The following is a 22,505-nucleotide window of genomic DNA, read 5'->3' on the forward strand; positions in this document are numbered from 1 at the left end:
CGAAATACGGAACATACGACAAAGCAGCATCGGGTCCTCTTGCTTGCCTACTTTCTTGAAGAGAGAGAGCGAGCATTTGTCATTTACCATCGGTGGATACCATTTGCATGACAGAATGATCATGTACGGGAACGCTGCGCCAGTTCTTCGTCCCCTCGATTCAACGCCATCTACTTACACAAAAGGCAGAACAGGGGGAAAGAGGGTTTAAACGAGGAAAGACGGCGGAGAGGATAAGAAAGGAGACAAGAAGACGAAATTTTGGGTCAACATATTTACCACCACGCATCTAGTCCCCTCCAACGTCCTACACTATATATATGTACAAATCGACATACCGCTCCGGAACTGCAAGGGAAATTCTTCTATTTTTGTTTTGATACATTCACCTATCTCACGCTCCGTACGCAACCTGACCCATGGGCCTATCCTCCTCCATACCCGGAGCCATGAAGTTCGTCCTGGGGTCGCCGGTGGCCTTGGCGGCTGAGCAGCGGGCCATTGTTGGTGAGCTGTGAGGGAGTTAGTTAGCTTGTGGCATTTTGGGTCGCTTGATCGCGGAGCATATAGCACATGCATATAGCACATAGCATGTAGCATATAGCCCAAGCATTGCACGGGAGGGGGCACATACCTTCTGGAGATGGCGTCTGTGAAGTAAAAGTTCTCAATGACCTTCTTGAGGGGCTGGTTACTAGCCTTAGCGCCCTTGTTCTGTTCCACCAGCTGGACCTTGCTCAGCTCCTTCAGGGCAACAGGCTCAACCACGTCGTAGGCAGCCAGCGCAGGGCTGATCTCCACCATGCGATCCCGCACAGCGGCGACATCGTCGTAGGGAAGAGGAGCGCCGAGGAACTCAGAGGCAGCTCGGAGGATCTTCCAATCAGTTCGGGCAGCACCGGGCAGCGAGGTGGCGGCACGGGTCATCTGCACACGTCCCTCGGTGTTGATATAAGTGCCGGCCTTCTCGGTGTAAGCAGCGCCAGGCAGAACAACGTCGGCGATCTGAGCGCCGCGGTCACCGTGGTGGCCCTGGTAGACGACAAAGGCGTCCTTGGGGATGTCGGCCTCGTTGATCTCGTCGGCGCCGAGGAGCCAGACAAACTTGGGCTTGGTCTGGGCAACCTCCGCGGACGGGGTGACGAAGCCGACCTCAAAGGCACCAGCCCTTGAGGCCTCCCTCTGGAGCACGTTGTAGCCGTTCCACTCGTCGGTTCGGAACTTGGCAGCGTTCTGCTCGACAAAGGTGCCGACGGTCTCGTAGAAAGCCTTGGCGTCAACGTGGTCGGTGACACCGGATCCAACGATGATCATGGGCTTCTTGGCGGCCTTGAGCTTCTTGCCAAAGGGGCCAGCCAGGGCCTTCTTCAAGGCCGCGTGGTCGGCTCCCAGGTGCTCAAACTCGAAAGTGGAGTCCCAGGTCTCGCCAACGACACCAATCTCGAGGTCGGAGCGCAGCCACTGCTTGCGGATACGAGCGTTCAGGACGGCGGCCTCGTGTCGGGGGTTGCTGCCGACGATGAGCATGCAGTCAGCCTCCTCGATACCCCAGATCTGGGAGTTGAAGAGGTAGTTTGACCGCACGTCGACACCGTGAGCAAGAGGCTGGCTACCGGTGGGGGTATCCAGGGCAAGGTTCTCAGATCCCAGCTTGTTGGCCATGTCCTTGGCGACGACGAGAGACTCTACCTCAGTCAGCGCACCGGCAATGATCTTGAACTCGTTGCCCTGAGGGTTGGTCTGCTGATAGGCCTTGGCAATGACGGTCAGGGCCTCCTCCCAGTCGGCGTTTTCGAATCTTCCTTCTCTCCGGATCAGGGGCACAGTCAGTCGCTGAGTGCTGAGACCGTCGCAAGCGAATCGAGTCTTGTCGTTGATCCACTCCTCGTTGACATCATCGTTGAGTCGGGGAAGAATGCGCATGACCTGAAGACCACGAGAATCGACACGGATGTTGGAGCCCAGGCCGTCCAGAACGTCAATGGACTCGGTGTGCTTCAGCTCCCAGGGACGAGCTCGGAAGGCATAAGGCTTGGAGGTCAGGGCACCAACGGGGCAGAGATCGATGACGTTTCCAGACAGCTCCGAATCCAGGTTCTTCTCCAGATAGGTGCCAATCTGAAGGTCGTTGCCACGGCCAGTTGAGCCAAGCTCAGGGGCACCAGCAATATCGTTGGCGAATCGGACACATCGGGTGCAGTGAATGCATCGGTTCATGGACGTCTTGATCAGGGGTCCAATGTTCTTGTCCTCGACAGCTCGCTTGCCTCCAATCTCGTGGAATCGTCCTCGGTCGGCACCGTATCGCATAGACTGGTCCTGGAGATCACACTCGCCTCCCTGGTCGCAGATGGGGCAGTCGAGGGGGTGGTTGGCCAACAGGAACTCCATGACACCCTCGCGGGCCTTGTGTGTAAGAGGTGAGTTGGTCTTGACGACCATGCCGGGCTGGACAGGCCAGGCGCATGAGGCCACGGGCTTGGGAGCCCGCTCGACCTCGACCAAGCACATGCGGCAGTTTCCGGCAATCATGAGCTTCCTGTATGTTTTTATGTATGGTTAGAATTCGGTTGTGTCGCAAGAGGGGCGAGGAGGGGTCATCTTTCGTACTCGTGGTAGCAGTATCTGTACGTCATGTTAGCAAATTCTGACACCGTCTTCAATCCCATCCACCAACAAAGCTCCCCAGTACTGACCTGGGCACAGTAACTCCGGCCTTTTCGCAGGCCTGGATCAGAGCCGACCCGGCTATCAATCCATGTTAGCATCCTCAAGCCTCCCACAACGCAGCGCCCCTCCAGCGCCAGCCCTCCGGAGCCATACCTTCGATCGAGACCTTCTTTCCATCTGCAGCACCGTCAGCAAACACACGCCCTCCATCGCCAATTGCATCAAGAAAAGCCAGGCAAACGGCTTACCAATGGTCAGCTCCACCTCGGCAGACCGTCTGGGCGTTGTCGCGAAGGCCCGCGGGACGGCGGCTGCCCGCCTGCCGGTCCGCCAAGCCGAACGTGCCAGAGACTGTCGGAGCATCGTGTCGCCTTGACGGATTGAACGTGGTCGAACCGTGGGCGGCGAGGGTTGTTACGGAGAAAAGGGCTCAAAAGGTGATGAGAGCGATCCGTTGCTTGTCTGGACGGGTTGGCAAAGCCCATTTGCGAGGCGCTAGTGGGTTTCCCTTACGGATCCATTTGCGAGCACGCTCATTGGCTGCAGCTGCCTGGGGCCGCTGCCTGAGGCAAAACTCTGTGTGCCCGCAATGCCGGCAGAACCATTTAATATGCGACGCCTTGGCTAGTCTTTTCTCTCTTCTTTTTTTTCCCTTTTCCTTCTCATTAATTGTACACGGGCACATTTTATTGTAGGTGAGCTTGGGCAACGGGGCTGCAATCGCAACTTTCTTTGCCTCCGTCGAGTCCTCCTCTATCTTGTGCTCCAGATCAAATATCTACGCCGATTATGGAAGCAGGGGAGAGAGTTTTTCATCTCGATGAACATTGCCTCTTACCGCCGGTCGTTACATATCACCAAAGCAAACCTTGACATGCCGTAGAAGCGCCGACATGGCTGCTGTATCATTACAATCGATGACGTGCAAATTGCAACGGTCGAATTATATGCAAACCGTTACCGTCTATGAACTGCAGCTGCACTGCAAGGCCCGCTCAAACTTGGGCACGTCGCCAACCCATCGCTGTTCCTCCTCTCGGTCGCCCTTGTACTCGACACCGTCAATCGTGGCTCCGTCCCACGAGTCCTCGAACGGGTGTAGAGCCATGTGCATGAGGCGGTCCAGGACTTGCCTCTCGCCTTCCTTCTCGACGCGCCGTATCACCTCGTCCAAGACCCAGCCTCGAGGAATAAAGTTGGGGTTGACCTGCTTCATGGCCCGGATCCTCTCGGCGTCTTCGTCTTCGGACAGGGCTTCGGATGACTCTTGTCCCCAGTCTTCGAGGACACGCGCACGCCACTTCTCAAGCCAAGTGGCAATCATGTCCTTTCCAGCGTCCTCCCCAACGATAGGTGGCCCTTCTTTGTGGAAGAAGATGGCCGCCTTTTCTTTTCTACCCTTTGCATCTGCGATATCCGCCAGCCTGATGGAGCTCAGGCGGCGGAAGAAGTGGTTGAAATCCAGCTCCAACCCCTCCATCGTATCGAGCACTTCGCTGAAGAGCTCCTCGAAATCTCCTTCTTTAAACTTGCGTAGGCCAAGTCTCGCCTTCATGAGTCGCTTGTATTCGTTCAGGAAGACGGACTTGAATTCCTCCCCGGCCTGCGAGATCAAGTTCTCCGCTCGCTCAACCAAGTCTTTCTCTTGCTCTTTTTCTATGCCCTTGGTGATAAAAGTCTCGTCGTCAACTTGAGCTCCGATACCGATGAGCTCTCCAAGAGCCTCGCCAAGTCTCACGAGGTTCCACCAGATGATGGTAGGCTGGTTCTTGTAGTTATACCGCAGCAAGTGATCATCGTGATTCGGAGTGTATGAGGGATCGAAATTATCCATGAACGCAAACGGCCCATAGTCCATTGACAGGCCGTATACTGAGGTGTTGTCGGTGTTCTGCCGGAGGAGTCAGTGGAAGCTTCTTCACATGAAGACACTTGCAGGGTGATGCATACCAGTACACCGTTCATGAACCCATATGCCTGCCAATGGGCTACAGTTACGGCATTTCGCCTGACAACTTCTCTGTACAGACGCTGGAACCTATTCTCGGCTGCGTTGCTGGGTCCCTCAACTTCAGAGGCTGGTACTCCGCGCTTGGGGGGCGGTGATTTGTTCGGCTCTTCTGGTGTTTCGAGTCGCCCAGGCAGCTTCTCCCAGCCACCGAAGACGTCCTCCGCAATGTAAGTTGCGAGCTGCCTGATAAGGTCCCGATCACCTCTCGCCCGTAGCAGATCAAAGGTGCCCAGCCGCAGCCATGATTGAGCGAACCGCAGCACTATTGCCCCAGGCTCAACAGTCTCTCTCAATACTTTAGAATGGGGGAGCAAGGTCAAAGACAACGCCCTGGTCGTAGGTATCCTCAACGCATTGAGCGCCTCGGAGACGACAAACTCGCGGAGACTGGACCTCAGCACGGCCTTTCCATCTGCAAATCGAGAGTACGGAGTCAAGCCGGCTCCCTTGAGTTGCAACTCATATCGCACATTGGTCGCGGGATTGGTTGCCTCAAACAGCGAGATGGCTCTTCCATCTCCAAGCTGCCCTGCCCACTGGCCAAACTGGAAGCCTCCGTAGCATTGCGCCCAAGGATATCCGCCTTCGAGCTTTGTCTCATCCCAGCCGTAGAGCTTGTTGCCAGCTACAAATTGTCGGAATTCTTCGGTCTTTGCTTCGTCTTCTCTGATTCCAAGGTCCCGCAAAGCCGCAGGGCTCACGGCCAACAGCTCTGGGTCTTGCTGCGGAGCGGGCCGCACCCAGGTAAAGAGGGCACCGCGGACGAGACGGGGTGTGATTTCGTCTCGGGCAGTCTTGTGAGAAGCTGCGGGGGTCGGAAAAGCTGGATCCGGGGGCAGTTTTGCGGTGAAGTTCCATGATTTGGGCAGTTCGGCCAGCGAGACGCCCTGAAACGGCTTGTCGGACGTGGCCATGGTTCGCGTGCTTCCGCGACTATATCGAGGGAATTGTCTTGATGATGTTGATGTCGATGATGCGCCGAGGATCCTCAACGGCAGGGTTCCTTTTCTGAGACGGCTCGCATGGAGTTGTCTGTGCAGCATGAGAGCCGATTTTGGACGTTTGGCATGCACATGTACCAGGGCTGCGGCTTGAGGCGACTCGGGCGCTTATATTCGGATAGGTAATGTAGTGTGGCAAGCCAGAGAGGTTGAAGGTTGCCTTTCCGTGACATCACCGAGCTCATCGCTGCGACATGCAACTTCTTTGCCCCACCATCTATATTGTCTACCCGTTAGCTGCTTAGAGGTAGGTACCTTTGCCTCTGGCAGAGTACCTACAGTACCTACAGTAGAGGATCACGGAGGAACTACTCCTGCGGTCGGACCTCCGACGGGGAAGCTACCGAGTAGCAATCATTACCTAATGCCTGGTTCATGGATGAAGATGATGATGAATTTGCCTGTTTAATTGATCTTGATGGTATCTGAAATCAATGTTCAATAATGAACAAAGACGCATTCTGAGGTAATAGCACGCCAATCTGGCCTCATTCAACGTCCCCTACCTTACCGTAAGGCCCATCACCCCTACCCGGCAAAATATCAGATGCAACCAAGCTAACAATATGGCGTGACGCACATCGACTTCGACCTCATCACGTATACACAAGTAATATAGTAGACTATAGAAGAAATACAATGCATGCGGCAGGCAAAAGTCTGGAGGGTTCAATTGGTCTTGCGGAGATAAGGTATGGTATACGAAACGACACCACCATTTACAGTTGGCGAGGGATGCTATACACAGCAGGGCGGCCCGACGTATTCCAGCCAACCACACAACATGCAGTACTTCGCCTGTAACCTTGGTAGTCCAGTGGAAGCAAATGACGGACTGTTTCCTCCTCGAGCCTCAGCTACAACCCTGACAAAAAGATTATAAACCACCACTCGCAACTCCTCTCCCATCCCCCATAGAGCAGTTGCAAACCGCATTTATCATCGGCGGGGTAGTTGCACGCCATGCACCAAACAGCCTTGACGCATCTCGGACCTCCACTTATAAGTAGGTCCAGCTGCTGCTGCTCATGGACTCGAGTCCCCTCTCTCCGTTTACGATCCAAAAGTGCTCCTCGACAGCCAATTCGTCTTAATCACAGGTCCCTCAGTTCTACAGTCGTCAAGATGTCGTTCCCACCAAACTTGAAACTCAACGACGGCAACGAGATTCCTCTGGTATGGGTGTGCTCCTTTCTTGGATGCTTCAGCTCGGTGTCAAGTTGAGCCGAATTTCGTACTGACCGGGTTGGCAGCTCGGATATGGTCTCGGAACTGCCCGATACAAGCGCAATCACGGGCCTTTGGATCAGGAGCTCGTTGACCTCACCAAAAGGGCAATTGAGATTGGCTACCACCACCTAGACGGTGCCGAAGGTATATCAACAACTGACATACGTTTGAAGCCAAGAAATCGTTTCTAACCAGCGACCTCTCTGTAATTGTTTAGTATATGGCAATGAAGAGGAGCTCGGTGCCGCCATCAAGGCCTCAGGCGTTCCCCGCGAAAAGCTCTTCGTCACCACAAAAATCAGCGCCACGGAGAAGAAGAACACCGAAGAGGCATTCGTCCTCTCGCTGAAGAAGCTCGGCCTGGACTACGTCGACCTCTACCTCATCCACGGCCCCTTCTTCGCCGACAGCGACGAGGAGCTGCAGCAGAAATGGGCTGACCTGGAGGCCATCAAGGCTTCCGGCCGCGCAAAGTCGATTGGCGTCTCCAACTTCCTCCAGGAACATCTCGAGGTCGTCCTCAAGACGGCAAAGGTCCCTCCCGCGATCAACCAGATCGAGTACCACCCGTATCTTCAGCACGGCGACCTCGTTGCCTTCCACAAGAAGCACAACATCGCCATTGCCTCGTACGGCCCCTTGGTGCCAATTACTAGAGCGCAGGGTGGCCCCGTGGTGCCCGTCTACAACAGGCTGGCGGAGAAGTACGGCGTTACTGACTCTGACGTCGGCCTTCGATGGGTCCTTGACCAGGGAATTGTCACGCTGACAACCAGCTCCAAGGAGTCGCGGCTGAAGGGCTACCTCGAGAGATTGCCCAAGTTTACGTTGGAGGAGGATGAGGTGAAGGAGATCTCGGCGGAGGGAAACAAGTACCACTACCGGGCTTTTTGGAACGACAAGTTTGCCAAGGACGACAGAAGGTAGAGTACGGTGTTTTGAACCGACATCGTCGAAGCAGCCGTCTGTTTTAGACATGGAAATAAAGTTATAGATGGCGAGCGCGGACACTAGCCGATACTTGTAAGCTGACCCCAATTGGTGCAGATCATTTGAATTTGACTGAAGATGAGATATCAAAGTCCCTGGAATGGTAATGCATAGTGAATTGGTTTCGAAAGCAGTAGTAAGGCTTCCTAAAGCGGATACGCAAGTCATAATATCCAGGCCCTTCTTTTACAATGGCTATGCGTCGCGAACGATGACAACACCACAGCCATCCTGGTTCGCGTTGAGATTCAATCTCCCTTGGGCTCTTGACAGCCATCCAATCATAGCTCATCATCAGATTCCGTCTCGATGTCCGCCTCCGGTACTTTCGCCGCCGCCTCCGCCTTCGCCTTTCTTGTAAAAGGGAGCTGTCTCGGAGGAGGCGGCTGTTCATTCGCTTTCTTGGCAGGAGGCGGTGCTGTGGGCGCAGGTTTGGAGCTTCTGCCAGGTCTTGCGCTAGCATCATCGCCTTCGTCATCATCGTCGTCGGCCTCGCTAGCAGTGGATGCTGTGTCTTCTGCAGTGTCCTCCCGGTCGCTATCTTGGGGCTCAGTTTTGATATTGTCAAGCTCCATCTCCTCTTCCTTCTCCTCCTCCTCCGCCTCTTCTGCATCGCGCCGCGGTGATTCTACCACACGGCCTTTCCGCTTCCTGGGCCGCGACGGGGCCGGCGCGCGGGATGGCTCAGAGTCCACCGGCTGAGAGAACCGTTGCGATGCTGGCTGGCTGTTTTGGAAAGAGCCGCTAGCGAGGATCTTTTGCTGTTCCCGTATCTTCACCTTCTTCTCATTGAGCAGGTCTCTGAATTTCATGAGCAGGGCTGTTTCGTCATCTTGTTTTGACGCCACCAGCTCATCCAGCTGTGACTTGAGCTCTTTCACGGTTGCTTCAAGCTCCTTCGCATGAGTGGTGGCTTCGGCCAAGGCTTCTTTGCTCTGTGCTAGTGCATCGATTGAGTCGGCACACCATTCGAACAGCTCGATGCCTTCGTTCGCGTCATACCTTAACCGTATAGAGCCGAGGCGTTGCTAGGTTGAGAACTTGGGTCAGGGCTGTCGCTGTCTGTGATTAACGTGCTTGGAGGTCTCATACTGTGATTCCTTGAACTCGTTTTCGAACCGTGATGGAGAGCGAAATCTCGCTCTCGATGATAGCCGTTGCTTGGATGTCTCCAGCTGGCTGTAGTTCGAACAGGGACTGCAATATCGTCTGCCATTCTGACTCGGAGACGGGGCAGTTTGTAACTCGGAGCGAAGACACGCGATCGTGTTTTACTGAGGGGAGTCAATAAGCGGTGTAGGGTGACGGCCTGGTGAGAGGAAGTCATACAGGTCGTCGTATATGGAGCTGCGCCCTCTGTTCCAACGAGCTTCACGTCCAAGGGCTTGGGGCCCTTTTGAACGACCTGGATGAGAACATAGGCGGATTCGTCATCGTCCCGAGGGAGCTTGATGACTCGTGACGCGGCCATGTCTTGCCGCAGGTGTTGCCTGGTATCAACCAGGTTAAACAGCGAGACGGTACTCCGTATATAAAGACGTAGTCTGGTGGATTTCCACGTTGGAAGTGACGGTCCGAGTAGCGTTGAAGAAGGGAGCCGAGATGTAACGATGATGGTGATGATGGTGATGTGTGGAAAGCTTGTTGCAGCGCACGGTTGTAGGGGAAAAGAGGGCCAGGATTGCGAAAGACAGGAGAGATGGGACAAGTCTGGTGAATTTGCCCTTGAAGTAGTACTCAGGTATTCTAGAACAGGTGCTTCGTGTCTTACAAGCAAACAATCGTGAATCTTCAACGCGATGTGAGGTTCCCGTCAGTTGCATTGCAGCCTTGCGGCTTAGCGTGGGCAAGCTCGCGAGCAGGCAGAGCCCTGAGCATTCCCTCTGATCCAGTCCGCTGTAATCCACTGCAGGCAGCTGTGGCCAGGGAGCTGAGCTTGAGCTGGGCTGGGAGCTTCAGCTGCAGGTACGGGCACAAGCTCGACGTGGCTTGTTGTGGCGCAGGCATTCCAGATACGGTACTTGGTACGCGTTACTGGACCAGGTTGCCGTGTAAGCCAGCAGAACAGCATCAAAGTACCAGCGTGAATTGTACAACCTTGCACATTGATGTTGTGCTCGGAACAATCAGGAAAATAAGAAGAACAAAGATGTTCACGACATCCCTTCGTATTCGCGATGCGGATAAACCGTCCCCTTCCTACTCCAAGCACCGAGTCGCCGTACTGGGTCGTTGGGTAGCAGCAATAGTATCGCCCACGCCTAACTCGTTTCTTGTTGGTTTCGCATCGCGGCCAGCATCACCCGTCCAGAAAGGCGTGCCAAGTGCCTCGTCCACGCAGAAATACGGGGATCCGGAGCTCTTTGCACGCGTGGGAAATTACATCCAATGTCCACCCGTCGGCCGGAGGGTCTTGGTGGACGAAGTGGCCGCTGGGAGTCGACATGCTTTTGGTGAAGAGGCCGCGGCAGCGCCCAACTACCGCCCAATGCAGCTTAGGCCACGCTTGCGGGACGGGACTGGAGGCAACATGTCCACTCGTGCTGCCAATTCACGCTCGTGAAGACGCCGCAGGTTATGGAGTGCATGCATCTGGCTATCTGGATGAAGAAATGGACGAGCCCGTCTTGAAATTACAAGCAAACGCGATTTTGGGATAGGTGGCTCCGTGGCTCCACGCCCATGTTTGCTGCCCTCGGCATGGCGTGGCATGGCGTGGCATGGCATGGCGACAGGTCCTCATCAAGGCAGCCCGGCTCAGGATCGCCTCGCCTCGTCCTCCATGCTCGGTGCTCTGTGCTTCCCGCGCTCCGGACTCGCTACGCATATCGTATGCATTGGCGTGCTTTGCATGCACGAGACGCTCCAGCCAAGGGCCCTGTTCCCGATCTTTCCTCTCCACTCAGCAGATTCTGACAATTGACTACCAACAGGGCCCGCGCGCATGATTGGCGGCCTGCCGGAGTGGGCTGGAGAAGGGTGCCGGGATTGCGGGCTGGGGGGGCTCCTCTGGCGGTTGTCGTGACAATGCTAGTAGTAGCAGAGAGCAACAAGAGGTCGGCTGCAGGTGAGGCGTCATCAGGAGACGAGGACGGCCCAGGCACAGGGTGGGCGGATGGACAGATACGGAGTAGCCTTCCAGCCAATTTCATGCACAGCACCGCGGCGAGATTAGGATGAGGATCGTGAGTTGGGAAGCGACTCCACCTCCAATAACAACAGATCATGGGTTAGCGAAGAGGCTACGGGCGCCGAGTAGGGGTCATCCATGACCCATGAGGGTACGAGGGAAATTTTTGGGAGGCGAGAGGCAAAAAACACTGGTGTTGAGAGCCGGGCCAGAGCGCGCATCTGAAATGAGACGAACGGAAGTGAAGAGCGGAAAAAAAGGGGCGGATATAAAACAACAAGAGCATCCCGCGCAGCCAGTGCGCGGGATCCTTTTGTTTCGTTTGGCTCCATCGCCGTCAGCTAGACGAAATATTGCTGCCCTTGTTCGCGACCAGGGGAGTCTCGATTCGCTTCCAGCTCCAAATCCTCGGTGTTCCAGGGTAGAACCAGCAAGCAGTCGAAGTGCCTCGCGCGGGCTGAGCAGCAGTCACATTCCTTGCCGGTGGAACTGCGTGGCCCAGGCGTTGTGCTGTGCTCCAGCTGCTTGCTTGTCGCCGCCCGACAGCACTGAAATCTCCAGCAGGCGGCCCCTCACCACAGACCCTGATCCGCGCCAGCCCACAGCACGTTACAGCGTTGCAGCGGTACAGGCACGGGCAGCACCAGCCACTGGCCACAACGGAGCCCCCAGCCTTTCTTCTGTTTTGCCTTCGCAACACCAGCTGCGCCCAATCAATTGCCGCTGACAACATCAACAACATCATCCACCTTATCGCGCGCCCGCCTAAGAAAAGGATCGTCAAGGTCTCCAGCAGTCAAAGTCATCGGCCTGCATCATCGAGGCATCAGAGATCAGCTTGTGCATCGCATTCTACTGCTTTTTATTCTTCTTCCTGCCACGTGCATCGAGACTTGAGCGCCTCAATCAACACCGAGCTGCTTGAAAACAAACCGAGTCCTGTTATTGTGCGCACCCACAGCGACCAGCAACCCCCGACCTCAGCTTGTTGTTTTCCTTACCTGGACTGGACGAATAAGCCGCCCTCGCACCGCTGCCAACTGACTGCCACGTCATAATCCGCGGGCGACCTGTGACCTGCGGCTCTGGGAACTTTGAGAAGGGAAAACCCCCCAGCGATGCTGGCGCGTATTATGGACGGCTGCTATTGAACGGCTTCCCTTGGATCTGTATGCCTCCCCGCCCAATTGCTGTCGCGACCGGCCACGACGAACCTATCCGAGCGACTCCAGGCCCATTTACCCACGCTACCCGAGCGGCCTGCATGCTGCCTCTTGTTCACGACACGCGATTACAACCCAAGACCAACCAACGCAAAGAGCTTCAAGTACCCTGCACACTTACAAGTATTACACAGTACCAACCCAGGAGACGCATCAGAACCGCAGCTTGAGCAGCCAGAAATATGGAGCCGCTGCGGCTAAAGCCCAGACAGCCAGTGGAGGCCGAGATAGAGAACTGGGACGATGACGATTTCATCGTGGACGGCGACGAGTTGAGCCTTCGGCCTGCCGCTGTCACTGCGACAGGTACCAATGCACAACCACGTCGACGCGATTCCACCTCGTCCCACATTTCGCTGCGCTCCGATCTGGACTCCGCGTATGGGGAGGAGCAGCACGTCCACCTCCCAGCCGACGATGAGCGATCGACCATGGCTGCCATCGCCGCAGCCGAGAGGGCAGGAATACCCTTGCCCAAGAACGTGCCGTCGTCCGCGCTGACCGGAGGCACCATCAAGAGGCTCGGCGGCAAGAAGATGCGCAGGACCATTGACGAGGACTGGGAGAACGACCTGGAGCTGCCCGACGGGCCCCAGGGGCTTCAGATGAAGCCGCGGACGCACGCCGACTTCCCAGAGACCCTGCGCCAGGTCAGCGGAGGCTCGATGCACAACAGCCCCAAGAAGGCGCCCAAGTCGGCCAGAGACAGCCGGCGGAGCTCCATCATGTCCAACTCGAGCGTCTTGTCCGCCGCGCTCAGCCTGGACAGGTTCCGGGACACGGAGGATGAGGAAGACGACTTCTTCGGCGACGGCTTCGACACCATCAAGGTGCCCAAGACCCGGCCGCCCCAGCTGCTTCCCTTTGTGACGCCCCCAAAGCCCCTTGGACCCGTCGTGTCAAAGGAGCCGCTGCTGAATGAGGAGGACTTTGAGCGAGACCTGGAGCTCCCGTCCGACGGCACGCTTAGGCTGTCTGCCAAGAGGGACATACCCAGGACGCCGTTCTCGCTGGCGGACGACATCGACTGGGGCGAGGGAAGCAGCCTCGGCACTAGATATGGCGGCACGCGACGAGATGCCAGGTCGACCCGGAGCTCGTCCGTCTCGGCTATGAGCCCCAGCCTCTCGAGCACGTTCACGGTGGAGAGCGAGGACGAGACGTTTGACGGTCTCGTGCTGCCTCCCGGCCATCTCAACTTCCAGGAGAGGCTGCAGCTGCGGAAGACGAATCCACCGCCGGAAGACATACCGGAGGAGCCACCCGCCGAAGCAGCAGCAGCACCCCCGAAGAAGCTACATGCTGCGGCAGAAGTGGAGCAGCAGGACTTCCTCGAGGGGCTTGACATTGGCGACGGCAACGTGTTTGACGCTGGCAAGCTCACCATGCATCGGAATATCAAGGTCAAGGACAGCCGGCTCACCAACCCTGCCCGCCCCAAGACGTCCGTGACGTTGACGTTTAGCAACAAGCCCATGCCGCCCCAGACGAGGATCCCACGCCTCAACAACCATGAGAGGTCCCATTCCACGGCCCTCGAGCCCGTGTCTGAGAGTGGCGGGCCGATCCCGCACCGGGTACCCCGTCGACCTCAATCCCGTCTTGGCCACGCCGCCAACCAGCTGTCCGTCACGAGCCTCCCTACGCCTACTTCCTCTAGCTTTTCGATTGCGCCGGCGCCTCGCAGGGCAGAGCTCTCCCGACCTCAATTCTCTTCCTCTCGAAGTGATCCTCCCACAACAAACTCTCAGCTCCTTAGGCAGAAACGTTCCTTGGCTACGGTGCGATCTCGAAATCCTCCCACTACCGCTACCAAACCCATTGCCGGTCGGACCGAGAGACCATCGTCACGCACCGAGACTGGCCTGGCCCGACCCAAGACGCCGCAGGAACGTCCGAAACCCGCCAGCGAGAGCCCTGGGCAAGCAAGAAAGAACTCGATACCGTTTCTCCCCGCGGGGGCTTCCCATGCGCAGTCGCAGCATGCCGCTTCCAAGGCCGTGCGACAGTATCGCCGCTACGAGCCGGACAATGCCACTGATGCCCGCCCTACATCCCGGTCCTTTGCAAGGCCCGGCCTGCGGTCCCCCAGCCCACACCGCTTGAAGGAGGATACGTGGGGACGTCTGAACAGGCCCAAGAGGAAGCAGAATTTCGGCGACGGCCACGAGCTGGACGCCTTTGACGATCTCCCGACGTCGAAGGAGACGGAGAGCCGTTTCTTGAAGCAGCCGACTGCTGCTGGAACCAAAGCTCTTCGCAGGTCGCCACAAGCGCCACCGCCATCGGCTGCACACGTAGTTGATCGAAACAAGACACCTTCGCCATGGAACGCGGCGCCCACGGCGGCACGGGGCTCGTACACTCCCAGCTTTGCGCGTGACACCGCGGCCAGCCGTATCGCGCGCGAGACAGCTCTCGCCCACCGGACGCCCAGCGGCGGGCCGCTGGCTTCCGTCTCTGCTCAGCGAGCGCCAACGCGAAGCAATGTTCAGCAGTCTTCCCACTCACAGTCCACAGTTCGGGCCAAGAAGCTGAAGCGCCCCCCGCAGCTGAAGCCACATCTCATCTCGAACCTGAGCGGCGGCAAAGAGTCCAAAGGTATGTATTCCCCGTTGGTTCCTGTATCTGTGTGCATACGTGTCTGACAGTCTCGCCCCTTTAGTCGTCAAAGGGATGTTTTACAACGCGGACACGTACCGCTGGGAAGGAAATGAGAATGTTCTCAACGCGTTTGATGGGTCGACGACGCCGTCGTCGAATTCTGCGCCCCTGCGCTTGGCCAAAGACAAGGAGCCGACAGCGCCTCGGCCGGCTCTCATCACCAACATCAGCACCACTAAAGGTGTGCAAGTGGTTGGCGGCATGGTGTTTGACCCTCAGAACATGTGCTGGCTGAAGCTCGGTCCCCAGAGCATGGCACCATCCGAGGCCACTGACAGCCTGGACAACTTCAACGGGTTCGAGGAGGAAGAGGACGTCTTCAAGGACATTCCAGACCTCGAAGACACCACAGTCACCGATGAGCGCGAAGGTCACGCCAGCGACATTAAGGATGACTGGCTGGTGGGCGAGGAGTTTGACGTCGGTCCCGAGTTCATCCGCAGACAGCGCGAAGAAGAGGAGAGGTGGCGCAAGAAGTGCGAGAAGTGGACAAGCCACGCTCCAAGAGACCGCGAAGCCTGGCGATGGACCATTCGCGAACTCGTCATTCAATTCGACGACTTTGCCATGCCGAGCGGAGCCAGGTAAAGCCAGCCAGATGCCCCGAGAGGCTCTCAGCCCAGCCCTTGACTGAGCCCATCCTGGACTATCCGAGACCGCCTTTGCTATTGTTGTTTTATATCCCTTTCTTCTACTACCTTTATCTTGTTGTTGCATTGCTTGTTGCTACTCATTGGCAATTGCATTACATGTTTTTAATACGCTTTGGTTATAGCAGCCCGCGAGAGAAAATGTCCGGAGACGAGAAGGCGGCTCAGGCGGACTATAGTGTGTCTGTTTCTTGTTTCTGTCATTTCATCTCATTACGAAGTATTGTTGTTTCTGTTTTTTGCTTTCCGCTTTGGGGCGTTGGGGCAACTGTTTGGTGGGCGACCATGTCGGCCTACTTCTATCGCCAGGGCGGTCAGGGGGTTGTTGGTTCATGACTGGGCACACACATGCCGTGGGGGAATATCGCGATAGAGAAAAAAACGGATACGGCGCTGCAAATCGCCGGTAGATGTTTGTTTACGACGAAATGACATATGACGAATGCAACATGGAATGAATTTTCTGCTACGAAAGCGGGAGAGGGTTTGGGATGGAAAAGGAGGGAGGTACTGAGGGCTTTTATGTATCAATATTTGGGAAATGAGGATGGGTTGGAGGGAGTTGTTTGCAGTTTGCAGTCTTGGTAGCTTTTCTGTAATTCTTAGTAGTTTTGTGGTATTGGATTTGCGTTTCATTCTTGTTTCCGAAAGATTGAAGACCGAAATGAGTCGAGAATACGACGTGTATAAGTGTCTGTACGTGTTTGGCTAAGAAGGTGTTTCAGGGGCTCGTGGCCTTTGGCATTGTCCCGTTGACGATGTTTTACCTTTCGTCTTTTTGGTGTTGACGTTTTGGACTTCCCGCTTGAGTTGTCGGTAGTAGTGGGGAGTACTTGTAGCTCAGTTCTACCCCACGTGATCCCAGCTCCGACTCGAAGCTCGTCACCAAACGTCCGCCTCTGATTCCCGTTCAAGCTACGACATCACCAGCCTCACTCACAAGCTCGACCGACAAATTCTTTCCCTCTCAAGAAGATTGTATTCTCCATCGCATACCTTCCCATCAGCACCACGCAGTCGCCATCCCTCATCAAACCGACGAGTTCGCACGATATTCGCCAGAGCTATTCCACCCCGCCATCTCCATCCCCCTCATTTCCCTCCATCTCGAAGCGACGAACCCTCAGGCGCAATCTCTCCGATTCATACATCAATACAGCGAAACCTGAGACAGAGAGCCGATATATCAATCTATATACGTTTATAAAAAAAGAAAAGGGGAAAAAAAAACCCGCAAAAATGGCCGAAGTCGCATTCGCAAAAACGTTCCTCACCTCCCTCGACTCGCGCCCCATCAAGCTCTCCCCAGACCACGTCGAGGACCCCAAGACATTCCCCCCTCGACCACCCGTACGTAACTCTCTCTCATCCCCATCACTCTCGTACATCCGTCAAAAAGCTAACCCAGAGTCTCGGTCGAATAGTACATCCTCCCGCGCATGCCCATCCCAATGTCCAAGCCCACGCAAGCCCGCCTCCCCCCCGGCGCCGAACCCAGCATCCCCGTCCACCTCAAGTCCCTCCGCAACCCCCCCCTCGACATCTCCCTCCCGCCCCTCCCGCTGAGCACTTCCGTCATCGACGTGAAGAGCCAGGTCCAGGCGCAGACGCGCATCCCCGTCGACAAGATGAAGCTCCTGCTCAACAAGCGGCCCGTCGCCGATTCAAAGGTGCTCAAGGAACTGCTTGCTAGCGAAAAGGAAAAGAGCATTGAGTTTTCTGTCATGGTCATTGGGGGTGCGGCGGCGATTCCTCCTCCTGAAGAAGAGGCCGAGAAGAAGAAGACGACGGGGGACGCGATGGATACGGATGACGGGCCGGTTTCGACGGCGCAGGCGGATGAGAAGACGGTCGAGGCGGAGCTCGAGTCGGATGCCTTTTGGGCGGATCTCAGCGGCTTCTTGCAGCAGAGGCTCAAGGCCCAGGCAAAGGCCGAGGAGCTGGCGAGCTTGTTCCGGTCGAGCTGGCAGGCTAGCAGGTCAAGTTAGGATGATTGGTGAGAGTAGTAGAGAATGATGGTACATGTACACACGTTATCGCGTCTTCCTTGGCTTCATCTCGATAGAACACAGCCTTTATACTCAAATTTTCGGTTCATGCAGCAACTACTATAGTCACCAGTGCAAGCTCCCACACGCAGTACGAAAAATGTGAATCTGATTTTCCCTTGGTACGGTATACATCATCATCTGCAGCGCTAGCACTTTGTGAAAAATTACCCATGCCTATCCATCGAACAAGCATAGCCCCTCCCCCAATCCAGCACGCCCATTTCTAAACGAGGACACGGCAGTGCAGTGCCTCCCTTCTTTTGCTTCTCGTTCGTAGCTGTCCTTTCCATCCCCTTGCATCACTGCATCAGATCGTCATGAGTGCGGTGTCGCTTATGCGTTCATCTTGGCCAGGACGGCGCTGAGGATAGAAGAGTGCTCGAGGTCGTCAGAGTCGTTGGCCTGGATCTCATAGGCGAATCCTTCCAGGGAGCGCTTGAGAGCCTCCTTGGAGGCGGCGTAGATCATCTTGGGCTGTTGGTGAATGTTAGCGGGAAAGGGTTCAACTGTTGCGTATGGGGGTTGGCATTGTCAAAACGCACGTGGACACCGGCATCATCGGGAGACCAGGCAATGAGGATGATCTTGTTGCTGTGCGACGTTGTCAGTAGCTGCGGCAAGCTTCCATGGTGGCATTGGGCCGACATACATGTCTCGGCCGTCAAACTTGAAGCCAAAGTCGTAGACGGCGTAGCGGGGACCCTTGCCGACAGCGCCCTATTTGATTTGGAGTCCAACGGTTAGCTCTCATCTTCCGTGGCGTGCACAAACACACTCAGCTTGCTACAGCTGGCGGAGGGATGGATGAATGGTCGGCGGTGAGGACGCACAGTCTTGCTCTTGGAGGTGGCGTTGAGGAGCTTCTCGCGGAAGTTCTCCCAGTCGCTGTCGGGCTCAGCGTGCTCGACCTCGATCTCGGAGTAGTCGTCGGACAGCTTGAAGATGATGTATCTCAGGAGTCGGTTCTTGTCGTTGCTTCGCTTGAGCTTCTGGAACTCCTCCGAGACCTGGGGGGAAACCTTGGCTCTGTGACGGGGTTGATGTCAGCTTTACCGATGCCAATGCACACACAAGCGTTGCGATGGTGTATGTCGTCGCCGTCTCCTTTTGTTTGTTTCATTTCCCATCTCTGCAAAGGCTCCCACCCGTCTCTTGACCGCATCCGCACCGTCGGGCCCGTTGGTGAACGTGGTGGCGGGTGGCGGAGCGCGCCAAAAGGAGGGGAGCTATCAAGTGGGAAAGGTGACGGCTTAAGGGGCGGGAAAGAACACGCACCCTGATTGAGACTGCAGTAACGCAACAACGCGGTCAGCATTCGAAATAACACGCCTCCCAGCTCCGCAAGCCTTCAGAATGAGAAACTCACCATGTTTGCGATTCGGTTTGTCGACGAAAAAGACGGCGGGTCTGCGGTGTAGAAGTTGGAGGTTGGAGAAAAAAAAAGGAGGGGTGATGAGCTGACGAAGGTGTTTCTCCTGTTAGCGATGAGGGGGTTCTGCCTTGAAATAGGGAACGTGCGGGAAATTCGTCAAAGCGCCTTCTTCTACAGGAAGCTCCTCCAGAAAGAGAACAGCCGTAGCAAAAAAGCAAGAAGAGCTTCTGAATGAATCTCGCAGAGGAATAAATTCACTAACCGGAAAGGAAAAAAAAAAGAGAAGAAAATACACCGACGGACGGAGAGAGGCGAGAGAAGCTGGCGGATGTTGGTGATGCCAAATTGGTGTGACAGCGGGATGGTCTGGGAACTGCGCAGGGCCAGACAGAGGACAACTTATTAAGTCAGTCAAGTCAGGCAGGCGTGTGATTACAGTGCAGTCTGGTAATAAAAGAGGAAAAGCAGAGCCAAAGGCGGGGTGCTGAAAAGGGCGAAAAAGAGCTCCAGTTTCCCTCCTTTGCCTCCTGGCGGCTGCTGCTGCTGCTGCTGCTGCTGCTCTGCACAGAGAAAGTGGGGTTATCGCTGGCCGGGAAGAGCTGCACGTGACTGAGGGGGTGGGAAACCAAAGAACAAGAACGTCAAGAGGATGCTGATGGCGCTGGGTATTTTTTTTTTAATGGGGAATTACGTATCGCATGGAGTCGGGATGCGCACGATTACCTGGTGCCTAAGGGGGGAAGCTGACGAGGACGGAAGCCGTGAGTGGATCGATATGGACGGGAGCGGGTTGATGAGGCCAGAGTGGTGGCTGTGGATGCTGATGATGCTGCCGCTTGGGTGGCTTGAATACGCTCCAATCTGTCAGTGGGCGATGCAGAGTTGGCACAGTCTGGAGCAGAGGCTTTCTCAAGTCTCGAGAAGAAAAGAAAGAGCAGCTGTCTGGCTGATATATCCTGTTCATACGCATCACGCCTCATTTCATCCCAAGGCACCAACATTTAGAGCTCCATCTATCCCCATCCTGCTCATTATTCGGCTGCCTCAAGGCAACCAAATTCATCCACCCCTAGACACATTTTGATAGATTAGCCAAACATCCACGCAAGACATCACTTGCATTTCGTTGCCTAGACACAATTCGTCTCGTTAAACATTTCATTCATTATCCCTTTTTTGTTATGATAGGTAGTGGTACACGGCAGCAGCGCTACAATACAATACATGGGTACACGGAAACAGCCGCACAGCCCGCTCTTCACCGAGACAGGCCATGCTCGAACCGCAACCGTAGATCGATGGATAGATAAGACAGGCAGGGATGGAGTTGAGCGGAGATGGGTAGTAGGAACCATCCTTCTAGTATAACACCGGAACCATGCCCTGTCATAGATGATTTTTTTGTTCTCTTTTATACATCATTTTTTTCCTTTTTCTTCTCGTCGTGGCATCTTACATCATGCCCATTCCTCCCATGCCGCCCATGCCGCCCATGGGAGGACCAGCAGGTCGCTCCTCAGGGGCCTCGACAATGGCGACCTCGGTGGTACCGAGCAGGGAAGCAACACCGCTGGCGTCAATGAGACCGGTGCGGACAACCTTGAGGGGGTCAAGGATACCGGCCTGGATCATGTCGACGTACTCGCCCTTGGCGCTGTCGAAACCGCGGTTGAAGTCGGAGCCGTACTCGTCGGTGAGCTTGCCAACGACGACGGAGCCCTCCAATCCGGCGTTCTCGATGATGGTTCGGGCGGGGCGGGTGATGGCGTTCTTGACAATGGTGATGCCGAGCTGCTGGTCAAAGTTGGCAGCCTTGACGTCGTTCAGGGCCTGGGAAGAGGCCTTGATCAGGGCAGTGCCACCACCGGGCAGGATACCCTCCTCAACGGCAGCACGGGTAGCGTTGAGGGCATCGACGAATCGGTCCTTCTTCTCACCGACCTCAACCTCGGAGGCACCGCCAACCTTGATGACAGCAACGCCACCAGACAGCTTAGCCAGACGCTCCTGGAGCTTCTCCTTCTCGTACTCGGAGGTGGTGGGGTCGGCAATGACACCACGGATCTGCTCGCATCGCTGAGAGATGGCGTCCTTGCTGCCCTCGCCGTTGAGGATGATGGTGTCCTCCTTGGTGATGGTGATGGAGCCAGTGGAGCCCAGCATGTCGGGGGTGGCCTTCTCGAGCTTGATGTCGAGCTCGTCAGAGAAGACGGTTCCGTTGGTCAGGACAGCGAGATCGCCGAGGATGGACTTGCGGTTGTCACCGAAGCCGGGGGCCTTGACGGCGGCGACCTGAAGCTGGCCACGGAGCTTGTTCAGGATGCAGACAGCCAGAGCCTCGCCGTCAATGTCCTCGGCAATGATGACGAGGGGGCGGCGGAGCTGGGTGGAAGCCTCGAGAGCGGGGATGATGTCCTGGACGGCCGAGATCTTCTTCTCGGACAGCAGGATCAGAGGGTTCTCAAACTCAACCTTTGCGGACTTGGTGTCGGTGATGAAGTAGGGGGAAACGTATCCGCGGTCGAATCGCATACCCTCGGTCACCTCGAGCTCGTCCTGCAGCGTCTTGCCCTCCTTGACGGTGATGACACCCTCCTTGCCGACCTTCTCCATGGCGTTGGCAATCAGCTTGCCGACGTGGTGGTCACCGTTGGCACTGATAGTGGCGACCTGCGCAACCTCCTCGCTGGTGGTGATGTCGCGGGTGTTCTTCTGCAGGTAGTCGACGACGGCGTCGACGGCGGCCTGGATGCCTCGTCGCAGGTCCATGGGGTTGCAGCCGGCGGCAACGTTCTTGACGGTCTCGGAGAAGATGGCGCGGGCCAGGACGGTGGCACTGGTGGTTCCGTCACCAGCAGTCTCGTTGGTCTTGGAGGCGACGTCCTGGATCAGCTTGGCGCCCAGGTTCTCAAACTTGTCCTTGAGGGAGATGGCCTTGGCGACAGTAACACCGTCTAAGACGCATAGATTGTTAGCATTGCAAAGTCCCTGTAAGATCCAATCAAGTAATCAACGATGGAGGCTCTCAGGCATACCCTTGGTGATCTTGGGGGAGCCGAAGCTGGACTCAATCAGGACATTTCGGCCCTTGGGACCAAGAGTCGTAGCAACAGCCTTGGCCAGAGTATCGGCACCAGCCAGGAGAGCGGCACGGCCCTCAACACCGAACTTGAGCTCCTATTTTCGTCCAAGTCAGTTCCATGATCAACACCAGAGCTGCCTCCATCCCCAATTGCCCTTGTCCTACCTTGTGAGCGAACCGAACCTGCTGGCCGAGGCTGCCTCCAGATCGATACTTGTAAGCGCCGGCCAGGGCCGAGGCGCGGGCACGGGAAGCCAATGCGCGCTGCATCTTTTCTGTGTGGATTTTCGCGGTAATTGAAAAAGAAAAAGAAGGAATGCAAAGAAATGGGGGTATCACAAAGCCTGAACCAAGACGAGCCAGCCTTTTCAAGAGAGAGGGAGCGAGAAGCGGAGGAGAGAGTCGCTGTTGCCGGGCGTTATAACAAAATC

At 56.0% G+C, this 22,505-nt stretch overlaps 9 protein-coding genes across 9 annotated transcripts; 4 read left to right on the forward strand and 5 right to left on the reverse strand.

Annotated features, from left to right (window-relative positions):
* Positions 1 to 394: 394 nt before the first annotated feature.
* CCMA1212_002963 (NADH-ubiquinone oxidoreductase 78 kDa subunit) lies at positions 395 to 3,033 on the reverse strand (the record flags this gene model as incomplete). Its single annotated transcript, XM_073700329.1, has 6 exons — positions 395 to 512; positions 635 to 2,539; positions 2,611 to 2,625; positions 2,697 to 2,748; positions 2,824 to 2,847; positions 2,919 to 3,033. The coding sequence occupies 6 exons, from the start codon at positions 3,031 to 3,033 to the stop codon at positions 395 to 397; spliced, it is 2,229 nt and encodes a 742-aa protein (XP_073561064.1).
* A 601-nt stretch (positions 3,034 to 3,634) lies between these two features.
* Positions 3,635 to 5,595, reverse strand: CCMA1212_002964 (uncharacterized protein; the record flags this gene model as incomplete). The annotated part of the gene is made up of 2 exons (XM_073700330.1): positions 3,635 to 4,561; positions 4,621 to 5,595. The coding sequence occupies 2 exons, from the start codon at positions 5,593 to 5,595 to the stop codon at positions 3,635 to 3,637; spliced, it is 1,902 nt and encodes a 633-aa protein (XP_073561059.1).
* Positions 5,596 to 6,645: 1,050 nt separating this feature from the next.
* On the forward strand, positions 6,646 to 7,839 carry CCMA1212_002965 (uncharacterized protein; the record flags this gene model as incomplete). The annotated part of the gene is made up of 3 exons (XM_073700331.1): positions 6,646 to 6,858; positions 6,936 to 7,056; positions 7,130 to 7,839. 3 exons carry the CDS (start codon positions 6,646 to 6,648, stop codon positions 7,837 to 7,839), a joined length of 1,044 nt encoding a protein of 347 aa, XP_073561058.1.
* A 344-nt stretch (positions 7,840 to 8,183) lies between these two features.
* On the reverse strand, positions 8,184 to 9,373 carry CCMA1212_002966 (uncharacterized protein; the record flags this gene model as incomplete). Its single annotated transcript, XM_073700332.1, has 3 exons — positions 8,184 to 8,930; positions 8,995 to 9,176; positions 9,232 to 9,373. The coding sequence occupies 3 exons, from the start codon at positions 9,371 to 9,373 to the stop codon at positions 8,184 to 8,186; spliced, it is 1,071 nt and encodes a 356-aa protein (XP_073561061.1).
* Positions 9,374 to 10,051: 678 nt separating this feature from the next.
* Positions 10,052 to 10,465, forward strand: CCMA1212_002967 (uncharacterized protein; the record flags this gene model as incomplete). Its single annotated transcript, XM_073700333.1, has 1 exon — positions 10,052 to 10,465. The coding sequence occupies one exon, from the start codon at positions 10,052 to 10,054 to the stop codon at positions 10,463 to 10,465; it is 414 nt and encodes a 137-aa protein (XP_073561060.1).
* A 1,964-nt stretch (positions 10,466 to 12,429) lies between these two features.
* CCMA1212_002968 (Protein byr4) lies at positions 12,430 to 15,507 on the forward strand (the record flags this gene model as incomplete). The annotated part of the gene is made up of 2 exons (XM_073700334.1): positions 12,430 to 14,856; positions 14,921 to 15,507. Exons 1-2 carry the CDS (start codon positions 12,438 to 12,440, stop codon positions 15,505 to 15,507), a joined length of 3,006 nt encoding a protein of 1,001 aa, XP_073561067.1. The 5' UTR covers positions 12,430 to 12,437.
* Positions 15,508 to 16,808: 1,301 nt separating this feature from the next.
* CCMA1212_002969 (uncharacterized protein) lies at positions 16,809 to 17,557 on the forward strand (the record flags this gene model as incomplete). The annotated part of the gene is made up of 2 exons (XM_073700335.1): positions 16,809 to 16,919; positions 16,994 to 17,557. The coding sequence occupies 2 exons, from the start codon at positions 16,809 to 16,811 to the stop codon at positions 17,555 to 17,557; spliced, it is 675 nt and encodes a 224-aa protein (XP_073561066.1).
* Positions 17,558 to 17,953: 396 nt separating this feature from the next.
* On the reverse strand, positions 17,954 to 18,645 carry CCMA1212_002970 (Cofilin; the record flags this gene model as incomplete). Its single annotated transcript, XM_073700336.1, has 4 exons — positions 17,954 to 18,094; positions 18,163 to 18,211; positions 18,270 to 18,337; positions 18,451 to 18,645. Coding segments are annotated over 4 exons (453 nt in total), but the record flags the coding sequence as incomplete, so codon positions are not given.
* A 1,799-nt stretch (positions 18,646 to 20,444) lies between these two features.
* Positions 20,445 to 22,349, reverse strand: CCMA1212_002971 (Heat shock protein 60; the record flags this gene model as incomplete). Its single annotated transcript, XM_073700337.1, has 3 exons — positions 22,240 to 22,349; positions 22,028 to 22,169; positions 20,445 to 21,946 (listed from the first exon to the last, which is right to left on the reverse strand). The coding sequence occupies exons 1-3, from the start codon at positions 22,342 to 22,344 to the stop codon at positions 20,445 to 20,447; spliced, it is 1,749 nt and encodes a 582-aa protein (XP_073561489.1). The 5' UTR covers positions 22,345 to 22,349.
* Between the last annotated feature and the right edge of the window lie 156 nt (positions 22,350 to 22,505).

This window comes from Trichoderma ghanense, assembly GCF_004382785.1.
Source record: "Trichoderma ghanense strain CCMA-1212 chromosome Unknown scaffold_2, whole genome shotgun sequence".
Taxonomy (NCBI): Eukaryota; Fungi; Ascomycota; class Sordariomycetes; order Hypocreales; family Hypocreaceae; genus Trichoderma; species Trichoderma ghanense.